Source organism: Pituophis catenifer, unplaced genomic scaffold (assembly GCF_029215685.1).
Source record: "Pituophis catenifer annectens isolate HBS135680 unplaced genomic scaffold, rPitCat1.0.hap2 SCAF_2, whole genome shotgun sequence".
NCBI classification, from domain to species: Eukaryota; Metazoa; Chordata; class Lepidosauria; order Squamata; family Colubridae; genus Pituophis; species Pituophis catenifer.
In genome coordinates this window covers 253412737-253430484 of record NW_027256882.1, presented here as the reverse complement: position 1 = coordinate 253430484, position 17748 = coordinate 253412737, and the positions used below count along the sequence as shown (strand labels likewise).

At 35.9% G+C, this 17748-nt stretch overlaps 1 protein-coding gene across 1 annotated transcript in view; it reads right to left on the bottom strand.

Moving 5' to 3' along the window:
* The window catches only part of MCTP1 (multiple C2 and transmembrane domain containing 1), a 150966-nt gene that overhangs the window by 69614 nt on the left and 63604 nt on the right, over window positions 1–17748 (bottom strand). The window contains exons 10-11 of the mRNA XM_070935753.1: window positions 13305–13398; window positions 1–17 (exon numbers count right to left, since the gene is read on the bottom strand). The exon at window positions 1–17 is cut by the window's left edge and continues 86 nt beyond it. Coding sequence (XP_070791854.1) covers window positions 1–17; window positions 13305–13398 — 111 coding nt within the window. The remainder of the gene's footprint in view (window positions 18–13304; window positions 13399–17748) is intronic.

Here is a 17748-nt window from a genome sequence, read left to right as displayed (position 1 = left end):
AAATGGATCACTTTTACCTGCAAAAAGATAATTTCAGAGACATTCATGAATTTGCAACTTAAAATTATTTTAGCATTCTATGTAATTAACAATTCATACTCTAAAAACAAAATAATCTTAAATAGGTTATTAGTAATGTTGTGTGGTAAACTATAAAAGTATTGCAATGCAATACTCTAGAATAAATGCAAAAATGGTGGGGTGTAAACATTAGCTTGTGATTAAACATGCCTTTGCACAGAACTGCATGAGAGATAGTTATATGATACTGCAAAAAGTATTGCAGACAGCAATTTAAATGCCTTACCACTATTTTGCCTTCCAATTTTAAAGACGAGACAGTCCTGATACTTAGCGCATTTTATTATATATGAAAACGTTAAATACCGGTATATTCTGACGTCTAAAACTTAGAAGGCTACAACTAATAGATTTACAGGTGAGATTTGACATAATGGCTGTTCCACATATTACATAGTTCAGATTTAAACATTTAGGTTTAATTTTAATTTAAGGATAATATACTAGGAAAAACAGCTAACAATCTACCATTTAATTTTTAAAATTTCTTAAAAGATTATTCTTTGTCATAAAGGTTATCTAACATTTGCCTACATTTGTAGCACTATTTAGATTAAAACATATTGTCAAATTTAATATTTCAGAGAGAATCTTGGACATATTGCAAGAAAGTGTGTGATGGCAAAATTTCCCCATTTTGATACATTACAGTTATGTGATAAGACAATAGATTTGACTCAGGCCTGTTCATAATAATCAGTATAATCTTTCAAATAATCTATGACCTGATAAGGTTATTTTATTAAATGAAAATTAACTGCAACAAAAGCAGAAGAGAAATGGAATAGCAAATGTTTCCCACTAAACTCTGTTATTAGACTGATATCGCCAAGATAGATCTTAGTGCAAGTATAGCACACTGGGCAACTATTTTTCCTAAAAATATTCTGTAATGAAATATCACAAATTTAGGGCCTCAAACAAATCTCATTAAATGGAAATTTGAAATTTGTTTCATACTTTAGACAATCATTATGTAGATAAAGCTATTAATAAATTAATAATTTTCCATACTGCAGCACTGATTTAGATTCCACCACAGGTTAATGTACATATTAACTTTAATGGCATGATATAATTGCTTTAAGTATGTTGAATTTCATAACATATATTTTTTTCGGGGGATGTTCCTTTGGAAAGGTGTCTGATGTTTTTTTGGCAAGATTTCATAAGTGATTTCCCATTGCATGTTTCCTAGGGCTGAGACAGTGACTGGCCCAAAGTCACTCAGCTGACTTTATCTTAAGGCAGGATTAGAACCTACTGGCTTCTAGCCTGTCACCTAGCATTTACATTAAACTGGTTCTCAAAACATAATTTCTTTACATAATTTTGTATGAAGCATAAATCAATTATCTCTCCCCATTTACACTTGTGAGAAAAATCTCTGTGTTGGTTTAAACATACAAGGCATAATTTTCTTCTTGCCTTTATCATAGATTTCCCTTTTTACTATTATTTTTAACTGTACACTATACTTTGAATTAATCCTGATATAAATAATTCTCCAGGATTTATCTTTAAAACACTCTGGATCTTGACTTACATTGAGAATTTACCTCTAGTACTGACACCTTTTGGTTAAAAATTACTTTTTTAAAAAAGCAAGAATGTTTCAAACAAATGTTCATCATCACAAATATATATTTCCAATAATTAATATACAATTAAAACAAAATCAATACAGCTTACTTCATTACTTTATTTTTAAAAGAAAATAAAATTTAAATTTTGAGGTAGCATTCAATTTGCATGTTTAATAATATTACATTTAATTTGAACTGAAAACTATTTGGACTATCTATGAATAGAAAAGCAAAGTATAAACTTAAATAAAATGCAAAAACCACATTCTGTCACTGAACTATCTAAAGTTTCTGTTTTGCAAGGTATTCCCATATAGTTACATCATATGGTTCCTTTTCCCATCATCCTATTGCAAAATTGATTGTTAAATTTCCAGACTCCTGAATTCTTTTTAAGCAACAAGATGCAATTCAGCCAATTTGCTCCTTTTTCAAAGTCTACACACCAGATAACATCAACTAGATTGCAAGTGCTGTTATTTCCAGAGGCAACAGTCAGCTATCATCATTTTCCATATCTTTTAAAGAAAAACCATCTAGATATTTCACTAATAAATTTCAACTGGAAATTCCTTAGACTGATATCCAAAAATTTAGTTTCTTAATCTAAACAACTGTTCTTTTGCATAAACAACTTTTGGAAACTAATACTATATGATCAGACCTTAAGATAACAAGCAAATGCATATAATTTAAATAGATGAATAAATTCAGTAATATTTTTTTTTTAAAAAATACTTGACTGTAGATGTGCTAAAAGGAAAACATTAGTTTCCTTGTTAGTGCTGTCACAGTGGGCTTACATTAGCCACCCTCAAAATCCAAAATATAAACAAATCAATTCAGCTTCCAAATATTACTATTACAATGGTATAATTGACAGATATATGATAGATGTTTCAATAAAAAGGCATAAATACAACACAAAGAATACCTGTTTTCCTAGTCATTTTCATGAGAATAATTTCACCTCATCTATGTTTTGGAAACAAGAGGGGAAGGGTTGGGGGTGGGGGGCACTGTTTTACGGTGGTTCTCCTCCTTTCTCTCCGACCGGTCGCAGTCTGTGTTGACAGGGGGGCAGAAGTCGACCCCGAGGCCCTTTGTATGTGGGGTGCTGCAAAGATTGGTTTTCTCGCCCCTTCTGTTCAACATTTATGTGAAGCCGCTGGGCGAGATCATCCGTGGTTTTGGGGTGAAGTACCACCAGTACGCTGATGACACCCAGCTGTACATCTCCACGCCAGACCACACCAATGATGCCCTCGAAGTGATGTCGCGGTGCCTGGAGGCTGTACGGATCTGGATGGGGAGGAACAGACTCAGGCTCAACCCATCCAAGGCCGAGTGGCTGTGGTTTCCGACGTCCCGATATAGTCAGTTGGCGCCATCACTGACTATTGGGGGTGAGTCATTGGCCCCCACGGATGGGGTTCGCAACTTGGGCGTCCTCCTGGACTCACGGCTGTCTTTAGAAGAGCATATGACGGCCGTGGCCGGGAGGACTTTTTATCAGGTTCGCCTGATTCACCAGTTGCGTCCCTTTCTGGATCGGTACTCGTTACGCATGGTCACTCACGCCCTTGTCACCTCACGCCTGGACTACTGCAATACTCTCTACATGGGGCTCCCCTTGAGGAGCACCTGGAGGCTCCAACCGGTCCAGAATGCAGCCACGCGGATTGTGATGGGAGCGACGTGGCGCTCCCATGTGACCCCCCTCCTGCGCGAGCTGCACTGGCTCCCAGTGGTCTTCCGGGTGCGCTTCAAGGTTTTGGTTACCACCTTTACAGCGCTCCATGGCTCAAGACCAGGGTACTTACGAGACCGCCTTCTGCCACCAGTAGCCTCTCACCGACCAATTCGCTCCCATAGAGATGGGCTCCTCAGGGTGCCGTCGGCCAAACAATGTCAACTGGCAGCCCCCAGGGGGAGAGCCTTCTCTGTGGGGGCACCTGCCATCTGGAACGAACTCCCCCCAGAGATACGGAGGATCCAAGATTTACGCACTTTCCGCCACGCCCTAAAAACATTTTTATTCCAACAGGCTGGTCTGGCCTAACTCTCCCTTTTAAATTGGGTTTTAAATGTTTTACATAAATTGGATGTTTTTAAATTTGTTTTTGAGCCCAAATTATTTAATCTATTTTTAATAGCTTTTAACTTTTGTATATTATTTGTATTTTTATCTTGGCTGTTCACCGCCCTGAGTCCCCTGGGAGTAGGACGGTATATAAATATGATAATAAAATAAAATAAAATAAAAAAGTCATAATCCCAACAAATCTAACCATACAACATGATTAATTGGATGAAATTAATTTGCTTCAAACAAACCTAGGTTAGTTTTGCAGCTTATTTGATCAGGCTATAGTTTGAAACAACACCCTCCCTACTCCCTCTATGATTAAGCATGCTGTACAAATAGGGTTTTCATAAATGGTAAGATCTGGCCTACTGTTTACATTCCTTTCATAGGGATCTCAGCCAAAGCCTTTCCCTTCATATATCTGAACAGATTTTGAAAATGTATTTAGTTGGTATGGATTTTTATGAATGGTTTTCCGGCAAATGTGTCTATTATTTTTCCTGATTGGTGTGTTCAAGCATTAGCTAATAAACATTGCTTTTACTGGATATTTTATCTTTCTGGAAGTTGCCTTGAACAATATAGGCAAAATCATCCCTATTATCCCTTAATTTGGGATAAAGTTGGGGTAGCTGGATAGGGCTCAGTGTTTACTGGCTGGATTCCCTGGAAAAAAGGAAGAGTGCATGACTGAGAACTCAGAAGGATCAAGCAGAATTGGAAAGTTTAATCTGATAATTAGCCTGGTTGATCAAAGGAATGGAATTGCACTGGAAAGGACTGACCACAAACAACTGCATGGAGAAGCTTAACCAAGATCCTAGCTTCCTAAGAGGCTCAGGAAAGAAATATTTTCCTCTTTCTCTTCTCCTCTCAAAGCTAAGGGTAAGAAGGGAAAGTACTGCCCAGCGACCTAAAGGAGTTAACATAACAAAGCAGGCACCAATTGGAACTGCTGCAGAATTGCAAAAAGCCCCCTATATATGTGCATATTATTTTATGCATAACACTGTATTTTAGAAATATAAGCAGAAAGTATTCACTTTATTTGTACCATAAGAATAAAAGTCACTCTAGTTGAGAGAAGTACAGTGGCTCTTTGTGCATGTAATAATTCCTCTTCCTTTTTCACCTTCTGTCAGAGCTAGAAGCCAAGGACACAATACAGAAAGTATCTATGAGGTCCTAGTAAGATCAGCAGCAGCAATACTGGTTGAATGTGCTGTACTTGAAGACAAGAACATGAGTGATAGATATACAACTGGCTCACCCTAATTTCCCCAGTGTCTTCCTTTCCTTACCTCTCTTTAATGTCAGCACTTAGCTCTTAGCCTTAGCTCTTTCCTATTTTTCCCCTCAAAACATTTTTGCCCATAACACAAGTATTTTCAATACCAACACAAACAATTGGAAGCTGAGTCAAGGTTGACTCAGCCTTCCATCTTTTCGAGGTAGGTAAAATGAGGACCTGGTTTGTGGGGGCAATAAGCTGACTTTGTATAAAAAAGAACACCGCTTGGGTGGGGGGGAGCAAAAGCCCTACTAAGCAGGTATATACAAAAGTATGAAGGCTATTGCTTAACGCATTCTAAGCCGCCCTGAGTCTCCGGAGAATGGCGGCATATAAATCGAACCAATAAATAAATAAATAAATTGGAAGCTAACTGATCAAGGCACATAACAATTCATACATAGACATTCCTATTCTAAACATATTTTCTAGGAAATGTCATACTATATAGATATTCCCAGATTTCATTATCACTTTTACTTATGTTAGAAAATGATAATTATAAGCTTGGGTTAGAGGATTTCAAAATATGGGGAAAAACTGATTAAGCTGATTTACCCAAAGATTCCCAGAAATGCCTCCTGTCATTTCATCCTTCTAGAGAATTTTTTAATCTAATGACAAATAGTGACCTCAGCTCTAAATTTATAAATCATCTGTGAAATAGATTCAGATGAAGACACTATATGGAGATCCACATGTAGATGCAGACAATGTTTCTAACAAAACATGAAAAGTTGTATGAACAGTATAATTTTAAACTGAGCCCAGAGATACTTAATGAACAAAGAAGCTGGAAAAGCATTATTTTAATATCATCATACGATTTGGTCCCTGACTGCAGTCAATTTTTTCCAAAAGTTTCATGTTAATATGAGGCAGCACTATATACAACATTTTGCAGAATCTACACAATGGACAGAAAAATAGATTACTGAAAAAGCATTTGATGATATTTGAAGAGAGCCAATCAAGATCAGGAATCCTTGCAATACTAAAGCAAAGAGATAAGGGGATAATGCTCTTAAGAACTTTGGTAGTGAATACAAACATCTCATGTTACTGGATAATGTTGGAATTTATTGAGTTTACATTGCCCGAGTAATAAAAGATATCCCCCACTACCTGTTAGTTGTGGCTAGGGATAAAGTGAAAAATGACCAAGGTTAAGCAATAGAACAAGAGAAGAGATGGTATAAAATTATCAGGATATCAGTGAGTTTTCACCTGGATAAAAGGATTCATTTTTTCAATATTAAAATGAAAGGAGCAACAGAATATTTACAGATTGAATATAAAAAGCAAAGAAGAAAGCTCTGCACTTGCTATACAAAGCAGATGGGAAGTGCACAAGAGAAAAAGCCTTTAAAGGAAAGAGCAGTTGGTTTTGAACATGTTGAGCTTTAAAGAAAAAAAAAAGTCCACATGAGAATATCCTGTAAGCTGTTTTGAAGCAGATAGGTAGAATCGAATGTCATCAGAAGAGATAAGTAAATAAGTGAAGTTTTGCATGTGCTCATAATTCCATGTGTTCATGCCTATTTGCATGTGCTCATAATTCAATAATTATACATATTTTCTAAAAATACATGTTTGCATTCAATTACTTCATTTATTCATGTGCACATTTTTGAGTAAAGAATTGCATTCAAAATTCTATCAGATCCCAAATTACCAATGTTTATTTTTTTGTACACATTTGAATGCTGCTTACTCATACGAATATAGGAACAACTGCTGCTTTCGTGCCAGAAACACCAAGGTGCCTCCAGATTGAAAGGATTAGCTGGTGACATCACCATTGCCTAAGTGATGCCTGGTTGGTGGCTCCTTTCATGTCCCCATTAATATGCCCATTGAAGTGGTACCTATTTATCTACTTGTGTTTGCATGTTTTCGAGCTGCTAAATGAAAAGAAGCTAAAGCAAATAACAGGAATTTGCCCCGCCACACAGCAGCACTCAGGTCTCGAACGTAGGCTTGCTAATCCTCAACCCAGCATTCTACTCAGATGAGCCACCACACTCCCAAATATAGAAGCTTAGAATATATAAAACTAAGAACATAGCTAAAACATCTATAGAAGCAACTTGCAATAAAGAAAGATCAGCCCCATCAATCACTCCAAAGTGATCCTTAAGGCCATTCTATCAATGACAACATCTTATTATATTAATATTAGATAGATGGTGACCTTTTGGGCTTTGACTGGATGGCAGAGAAAGTGAGAAGATGTAAAGCTGTTCTCATTCAAACTGAATTCAAAGGATTATTAGGAGTTTGGGAATGCTGCAGAAGTGACCTAAGAAAGCAGGTGAGAAGGTCTGGAGACAAAAACCCAAGCAGCCATGACAAACCTCTGAAGAATCTTCCCAGATCCAATGAGTTGCAATAAAGCCTTGAGATACAGGGTGTGAGATCTATTTATTTTGTATACAACAGACTCTTAGCAATTTGCTAGTAGAGAATGGGAGGGAGGGGACTATACTATTCCTCCTTTACTCCCAATCATATGACCATAATATTCTCATTCTCTAGGGAGTTATGGCAAACAGGACTTGCATGTTGTTGAGATGAAGCATGCATACAATTTTGCTCTAAGGGTATCCAGAATGTTTTATTTCGATCTATACTGAAAACTCCTGGAGATAGTGATTAAGAAAATAAAATGGGGTATAAAGGCTGGTAGCATCATAGCAACAAAACTCTTTTAAAAATATATATCCCTAAAGGAGCTTTTTTAAAAATGTGATAAAAAAAAATTCCCCTCTGATTCAGTTTGATTTGTTCAAATCATACTCTAGAGCCAGCAATAAGATGAAATGGATCACTTCTGGATTGGTCCAGCACAGAACAGACCATTTCAAGGGTACAGAAGCTGTTGTTAAAAGTGGACTGTATGTCTCTACATAGAATATCCCAAAGATCTCCCTGATGCAAGTATGGGCAGGTTTCAAACAAAGAATTCATTATGTTATTTCCACTGAAGATTCAGAATCATCTAGAACAGGGGTGTCAAACTCGATTTCATTGAGGGCAGCATCAGGGTTGCATTTGACCTCAGGAGGCCGGGGTGGGCATGGCTAGGGTGAGCATGGCCAGCTCGACATCACTCAGGTTGGGAGTGTCTGGGGTGGCCCAAGCACTCTGCCAGAGAAAACGGGCTCCCGAGCTCCATTTTCGCCTGCGACAGGCTCTTGCAACCCTCTGCCAGCAAAAACAGAGCTCAGGAGAGCTGTGCACAACCCTCACAAGCTCCATTTTTGCTGGCAGAGGCACTGCAGACTGGTCCTTCGTTGATTCCAGGGTGGCCCCACATGCCAGATCTAAGAACCCCACGGGGCTGGATCCAGCTCGTGGGCCTTGAGTTTGACCTCCCTGATCTAGAAGACCAAGAGTAGGTCTCTCTTAAAAACTTGACAGAAGAGGCAGCTGAAATCAATTACTTAGTTATGACTTATTTTTAATTACCTTCATTCCAAATTCCAGACAGTTGGATTACACAAATAATCAGATCTGCACTGGATTCAAATAAAGGTTTTGAATTTTGATGCAGTAATAGGTATATTTTTCACGGAGCTATCTGAATGTCTTCAAGACCATCAAGCTGGCTGACTTACTTTGCTGACAACCTGCCTACAAGCTTTTACAGACCAGCTCCAGCACTTTACATGCTACTTCTGACTTGGCTAGACATGATGCTATCTATTAACTAAAGTTGGGGCATGAATGGAGATTGCCTGAGATACATTATGCAGCTGCAAACTTCAGAAATATAGTATGATGAATAAGAGTATTATTGTTAAACATTAGCAAAAAACCACTATTTTCTAGAAAATTTGCTTGCATTGAGAATGGATATATCTTTCAAGCTGTTTATGTATATGTATATGATTTTTTAAAATCATATACAATTAAGATCATGGGGGGAAAACAAATACCTGGTTTAATGCAAACTAAAATTCCCAAAGCAATCAGTGTTAAAATTCATTCAGGGCATATCTCATCTGCATCTTTCTGTGAGAAATCAGACACCTAAGATGGTTTAGATAAATGGCTCAATTAATTGTACAGAAGTAACCCTCTTTGAGCAGAACCAGAGCTGTGAGCTCTTTATTAAAAGCACTATTCTGTAGTCCATAACCTCGTTCCTTGACTCCTCTCTAGTTTCCAATTTAAACAAGTCCCTGTGCGGCATGTTCTAAAGGGCTTTGTCTCCCTGTCATTGTTAAGAGAGCTGAGGCATCCTGGAAGTGTGAAATCAGACCTCATGAGCTGAACGGTTCCCCAGGGAACACTGGACTGCGCAGAAGGTCAAAGTCATGGGCTGGACCATCTGAAAGCACCCTGATCACCCATCTGTGACATAGCAAGCAGGGGAAGTGTGTGTGTGAGGAGACTATAATTGAACACATCTTAATTAAAACCCAGAGATAGCAAAAATAAACTGTTTCCTAGGCAGCCTGTCAAATGCAGGTTCCACTAATGAGTTCCAGTGTTTTAATTTCTTAACAAAAGTAAGACTCAGTTAGCAGTAGTAAAAACAAGGATTCGACATCATATTCCTGTTCTTGTTTCGCAATAATCTTTCATCAACAATATTAATTAAAACATATGAACACTAAATCATCACCACACTATTATTAAACATGCAAATAGAGAGCTAAAGAATTATTTCACATACAATAATCAGCTATTATTAAAATCTTTTATAAAAACATTTTTGTTGTATTTTATGTTTAATACTCTATTTTTAAAACAATTTAAGATGCTACTTTTTAAACATCTTAAGCTGTAGATTTGTCTGAATTAAATTTGCAGATATTTTCAATGATGAATTTAATTATTCTTTAGTGGTGGCCTTCATTTAAAAGTTATAGATTTTCATGAAGAATATCAATCGCTCAAAGAGGAAAAAAAAGAGGAGAAAAAGATTAGCTCCTTTTTGATAACTGTATGACAAGTTGGATTCCATAATTTTCTAATTTTTCTCAGGATAGTATCCATTTTAATTGACTCAAAATGCTGTCTTAGTAAATAGAAAACAAACTTTCTCTCCCATTAATTTAATGATATTCATTCATTTTAAATATTGTTGGTTACCAAGATTATTTCTTTCACTGGGAAGAAAATAAACATTATTAATAAAATCAAAGACAATGGTCCTATAGAATTGCTTTTACTGAAAGATTCCATAGCTTTTATTACATGATGGTGCTATGTCTAAAAATATGTCTGAAAAATGTTTAAGGGCTAGAACTTTATTTTGGGCATGTCAGTCATACAGCATGTGCTATATTATTAGAATAAAAGGAATCAGGAGGTTTTCATAAACTGCATCATTACTCCAGTCATTACTGTTATGTCAATACTGGAATGGAATTTGGAAAGTCATGAATAACTTCCTTTGAAATGTTAATAATAGCTACCAATTAATAACATATAATAAGAGTAACAAAAAAAATCATATAAAAGTATGTTTTACAGCAATACCAAACATGGTTAATTCAGAATAAGATTTGCTGATTATTAGTAGATCTTAAGTGTAATTCGTGTGGTCATAAAACTATAGGTATACACACATACAAATCTTTTTTACTATTACAGCACAGTATTTATGAATTCATGTATGAATTATATTTATACAGTCTCTTTCATAGAGAGTGTCAATATGACTGAAACTGTAAACTCTCCTTTGAGTCAGGATTGATTCTTGAGTGTTTTCAGGAACAACTGGCAATAGTAGAGGCATACACACATACATATATCCAAAAGTATTGTGAAAATAGTTTATAGGTGGTCCTTGTTTAATGAACATTTGTTCAGCAACTGTTCAATTTATGACAGTGCCAAATGAGTAGTAATTACAACCAAACCTCATACTTACAGCTAGCATGGTGTTGTCAAGCAGAAATCAGGTATGGCTTTGTGCAACCAAAGAGACAGAGACTAGGTTATCTCTCTTTAAAAATAAGTGCTTATTCAGCTGAACAAAAACGGGTCCTCCCATAAGATTGGAAAAACCCTGAATGCAGTTTGAAGCAAGTATATACAGACTTCTTGTTTCTTGGTGGCTTCCTATTAGTTATATAACAGGAAGTGGGCAAATAGTAGATAAGGTACAGCAGTTACAAAAATACCTGTGCATGCCTCTTACGGTTTTATCATATGCTTAGCTCACAAGCTTTTGGTTTCTTATGAAACTTTCCAAATGCCAAGCGCCAACTAAAGCCTAAACTCTATTTCTGCCATTTCAACATAAGAACCTTTTAACCAATCATCAGATTTATCACAATCCTGATCAACATAAATCCTCCTTTCATATTTTGACCAATGCACAGAAGTATAACAGGATAAGCAGAGACGGCGTATGAGACACACTTCTGATGTCTCAAGGGACAGTGGTTAGGGCAGGCAGACATGATAAAAGGAGACAATGTATACAACAGCAGAAGAATATAAGGAAGATGACAAAAAGGATAACCTGAAATATCTCCCGGAGCCAACCCGAGTCAGGTAGCCAACTAGTAAGTCAAGAAAACAGTCCAGAGAAGAGGCCAATATCAGCATCTTTGGGTCTGTTCTGTATCTCCTTTTCCATGAGATAGATGTGTGATCTCAAATTATCAAGTCAGCATAGAGAGATGTAATTGCAACAATGGGGGTGAATTAATGTACAGAGACCTTCCTAGGTAGCAAGGCAACATCCAAGGCCTGGCAATTTTGAATCACTTGCTATGAAATATTCTTCACGTGATGGAGCCTCCATTGTAATGGGGTCCGTATGAGCTCAGGCTTTCATTGTCTCATATAGGTTGTACAGGACCAATGGATTGTGATCCTCGCTGATATTAATGCCAAAAGCCTGATTGAACTTATACACCAACTCTCATTAGGTATGGTTGACTTTCCAGGTGATGGTGCACCATGCATACATACCAAGTTTATATTTGGAGGAAGAATTAAAAGGTTGGAGGCAAGCCATTGTTCTGTGTTGGATACAAGCTCCTAACTTTGCAATTATTTGTTTTTTATTATGGAGAATGGGCATCATCCAACTATCTTCCAACTATCAGTAACATCTATGATTTGGTATACCTGGGCTTCCAATGGGGATGCTTCCATGAACAGCCCCTAAGTGCCAGTCGAGGGTATGTGTGCACAGATCCACAACTGGTAATGTTTTACAGTTTTGCTCAGGTCTGGATATTCTGAATATATGTGTTGGTACTCCAAACCCCAAAGATGGCCACCGAAGTTGTTTGTTATCCTTCCATTTGTTTTGGGATGGGGTAGTGCCTTCATGTTTCAAAGTTTTCGCATGGCCCAGTTGTATTGGGTTGTGTTCTGCTGGAAGGTCTTCCTTATACACCAACTCTCTATGAGCCACAAAGTTTGCTTCTCTCACTATACCTTCCTGGCCCCCTTTTTGTAAGCCAAGTCATATGGCGGAAAAAGATAGAGTGCTTATGGCAAATCACTGAGTGGCTGTTAGTAAACCAGTGACTCCTTCGGTGTTTTGGCATGCGATTGAAGGGTGATGTTGTTTAAACAAAAGCTTCAGCCCAAGGTCATCCTCAGCACCACGGGCTACAGTCCAATTATAATTGGAGTCCTCAGAAGGATCAGAGGACTTGGGACGGGTGTGGTGAATCCAGGTGCAAATACCAGCAACCTTGACAGCCATATGGGTTATGAGAAGGATGAGGAAGGGTCCTTTCCACTGTTCAGCCAGGGGACTGGAGTCAGTCCAGGATTTCACAACTAATGAGTCACCAGGAAGGAAGGAATGCAGTGGGTGATCCAATCCCGGGTGATGGAGGGCCTGAACAGCTTGGTAAATGGAAGAGACATTTTGAGAAAGAGAGTGAGCATAGTCCTGGAGGGCTTGGTCCCCAAAGGCAGGAAGGGACGTGGAGGTGGAGGCTTGATAAAGATTTAACTTATTTCATGTAAATTACATTGTACATACAGCAATTCATTGAAGGCTCTCAGAACCAAATATTTTGGCAGCCATGTGATTGCTTTGTTTCATCTTTTCTGTCAAGTAAGATTTCGGGTTCTTAAAAGCCCAGATATAAATTTATTTGCAAAATGTTTTTTAAAAGATGTAACAGAATTCATCATTAAGCAAGAATAGAATAGAAGCCTAGCAAACTTCAGTTTTTTATTTGCTATACTGTTGGTTTTGTAAAGTATAATGTTATAAAATTAGTCAGTAGTTACTGATTAGCATAAAAATGGAAATAGGTCTTGCCTGTAACATCAGCTGCCATCAAACCTTCTGCTCTGATGACCTTTACCTGGAGAAATCCCACATCCTTTATGTTTTGAAACATCTGCATTAGGTTCTAGAAACATACACAAAATTTAGAAAATTACACTGAAGTCAAAAAAAAAGCAAAATATGAGGAGACCATTTCCTCTTAAATGTTCAAAGTTGTCCTGATGGCTTACATCACATATGTTTCTTACATATACTAACTGTGAAGCTGCACTTAGGTCTGAGTCAACATTTCATTCTGGAACTGGTTTACTTGGCAGAAGGCTCATGGACACAGCTTCTCAGAATTAGTCTTAAATGTAGTCAAAAAGAAAGAATCCAAAAAGAAACATATAGATATATTTCCACTGCAGTACACAGATGTCAAAGCTTTTATATATGTTTGGATCCTGGATTGAATTTCTAGGCTTTTTTTCCTCCAACTTTCCTGAGTCAGCAGGTATTTGACTGATCTCTTGATAAGCTAGGAAGGCATCTGAACTATGCTCATCTAGTTCCCATCGGCATGGAAACCACTGGTTCCTGCTATACCACTTTTATTCCTTAACATTAGTTGACATGCAGTAGAGAAAATATTCAGTTCTATCCCAAATACATAATTTAACAAGTCTAATTTAAAAAGATATTTAATATTTGTTGTTTATTTTAAATCATTTTTTAATTGGAATAACTCCCCAGAATTATATTAAATGATTACACCTTGATCATAAGGTATTTCTATTCTACAAACCAGCAATTTCACAGGTTCTTGAGAAATAATTTAGAAACTGGAGTGTTTCTATGAGTTACCTGTAACAAAACTAAAAGTATGCATATACAAACATATTTCTATACTACTTAGCTTTATTCCCTACAGCTTCCTCATATTATTCACAAAATAGCAATTATTTTAATTTTTTATAAGTTTAATTTGTTTATAAGTTTTAATTGCATAAACACAGCATGTGTTCAAATTCCCTATATTATGATATAAAACTATATTTTTATATAGTTTTATAATTACTACTATATAATCATTAGTTTATACAGTAAAATATTTTATAAAAGTGTTGTCTTTTAAAAATAGTATTTATTTTTAAAAAATCAGGAAACAGCAAGTAAAGAATGAATTTCTAAACATTTTGACAGGTTAAATCCCATTAAAGTAGCAAATCTGGATTTTAACAAATGTCTGAATTAATGCTCTTTTCCATTATGATGCAAAATTTAAATTCTCAATCATATTCTATTTAACAAAAATGTTTTCTGCTTGAAAAAGCTGAAATCTTAACCATGTATTAGACAGAACCATTTATAAATAAGAATGAGACACAAAGCCCGTAATATACATCTCAGAGATGAGAGAAAATGTTCAGCAGGGACAATGTAGTTTATATAGCACATCAATCTTTACATATCTCTAGCATTATATAAGATCACTAATACTATATCTGTTAACTTTTAATTTCATAATATTTGCCTATTAAAAATTTGCTTAATCAGAGAGACAACCTTCCCTTCTACCTTCCTTTCCCCCCCCCCTTTGATTTGGTTTAAAATTAAGTCTTAAAGAAAGCAACAGAAAAATGCTATTTGTCATTACTTATCATTTATTATAGTTCTCAAAAAGGTCTGGGGACTTTTTTTTTGTCAATCCTGGCATTTTAATACAGATATTTTCCAGTTCCATGCTATGTTGAACAAGGGAGGCATGGTGAAATTAAAAGTCTTTTTTGTTGTTTTGAAATTGCATTTGTTTTGCATTTCCTATTAACAGGGAACAAAAGCAAAAGTCCACCTTTTCACCTGTATGCGGATTCCGTTCATTTAAAGAGACCTGGCAATATTTTGTCCACTATTATTTGCCAGTGAGATCATTATAGTTTGAACTTTTAGATTTTGCTAGTCAGCTGATTTAGTGCAATTTACTGCGTTTCTGACAATCTCAGCCAATGACACACTGCAGATTATTGTAGGATTTTGTGAAAAGCAAATGACTTTAATACATTACTTTAAACATGCAACTTAAAGTAATGATTTATGAGATGATTATCAGTCGTCTTATTTATGAAGACTGTTGGAGGCCTCAAAACCCAGATGGTATTGGAGGCTTCAAATTTCCATAGCACAGAAATCTATGATTTGCTGTGAATCCTTTCAGCCCTCAATAGATGGGAAAAGATTGAAATGCTCTGGAGATGAGTCCTCTTTATTTTTTTAATGAAAGGCTGTATAATATATTTTCTGTATAGCTGCAGCAGCTGTCAGCGAGAGCATCTCAGTTCAGCTCTATTATGGGAGAACCAATACCCCATCCTATGGCATCAAGATACACTGAGGGGCCAGCACTGATTGACAGCTTGTCACCATGACGTCTTATTCCATCTCTGTTATGGAGAAAATTAATGTCACACCACCAGCCTTATGACTCGCTGTCATCTTATAACTGCTCACCTTTTATCAATGCTCTAAATAACATTTCAAGCCCCATCGTCTCACGGTGGACAATCCGGTCAAGGGACATTAAATCGGATGACTGTGAAATGTCATAATAAAAATGGAATGCTAACAACTTCTTCACTAAACTAGCTTCTCTGGTTTTTAAACTGTGACAAGGGGGAGCAGGGGTTCAGCATACCCGTTCTGAAAAGGTCACAGAATCTCTCTTTTGGTCTGCTACCCATTACGGCCCTCCTCCCATCCCAAAAGGAATTAATCTTTTCATACAATTGTGATAAAATGGTTCAAACGGTAATGCCTCTTTAATTTGTAGGGCTCTGATGTTCTGCTACAAATGGTTAAATGACAGTAATAGAGTCATTTTCCAAGACAATTTGATCTGATGGCAGGGTCAGTGCATTTATTCTTTTCAGTCTCAAAAATAGGGCAAAACGCATTTTTAAATAGAAAGACCTCCTTCTCAATACTTTAAAAATAAAACTTTATAAATAATTTTAGAGTAAAAAAAATCATGAATTTGTCAGTTACCCAATAATAGTTACTACAGATTTAGCAAAGGATAACAACACTAATATTGAAGATTTCCTGTCAAATATGTAGGGATAAAGATTTGCTACAAAAATATGTAGCTATTTCCATATCCAGTATACTACATTGCTGTTATTTATCCAGGATTATTGCAGCTATGTGTAGCTCATGTTGACGAACCAAGTTATCCAGCTTGTAAGTAACAACAATCTTAATGTCTGAAATAAACATACTGGAAATCAGATATTCAATATCATACTTTTTTTTAACAATATTGCTATTCTCTATTAAAATTTGCTTAAACTAATAAAAAAAATTGGGGAAGAGATGTAGCTTCAAAAGTTGTGATTTACTGGTTATTTGTTTATTAATAAAAGATAGTCAGAACAATGAACATCCTTTGCTTCATATTTTTCTGGTATACTTGATACCAAAATGCATATTTCATTAAAATTAATATCTGAGAAATGCATTTATCTCCCAAGATATAGCCTGACAGATCAGCTTGCCTTAGTTGACTCAAAAATCTGAAATAATATTGGGTAATCATTAGTTTTCAGATGATTTAGTATATTTCTTAGTTCTTGATTTTAAAAATATAATGGTTAGCCTTGCTAAGTCACCTCTATTAAATTGTGTTTATGATAATACTATTGGTGTATGATGTGTACAAGTACTTGCAGGCATCTGATTCAGTGGAGATAGGTAAAATAAATTTGCTGAAGCACACATCCTGCTAATCTGTTTGAAGAATATTGTACAGCAATAGTATTAGCACTTCATATTATCTGCACAGCCTGATAAGGTACATCTTTATTAAATTCACTTATTGAGAGGATGTCAACCATAGAATAGGAATATTTTAAAACAAAACAAAAAAAAATTGAACAGTCCTCTGTTAGTCAGAGTTTAGCTTAATGCACAGTGTCTAGAGATAACTTCTAAACACCTGGCAGACCTATACAATAAAAGCTTTGTAATTTTAGGAGAGATAGCTTTTCTTCTTTCTTCTTTGTGTTTAGTAAGTCAGTTTTAGTGAATCCAATATTAAAAAAACTGGAGTAAGAGCTCCCCTTGCTGTTCCTTTACTAAAACTACACAATTGCTTCTATGATACAAGGACAGAATATTTTTCAAAATGTTCAATCCAGATTTTAAACATTCGGTATCCTTATTATTTCTTTATGTTAGATTTCAAAACTACTCAAAACATCTGATTCTAATAGAACAAATCCCTGAAGGAAGGGCTTTGTTTTAAATAATGCAAAGTTGATCCATATATTCAATTCTTCAGCTACTTAAGGACCATTACTTGTTGGCAAAGTCAGTAAGGAAAATATCTTAATTATAACAAGAAATTAACATTTCAGTGAAAAAATAAAATCAAGTAAAACTACATTTATACACATATATTAAAAATAAACAAAATAATATTTATTATCATAAACTG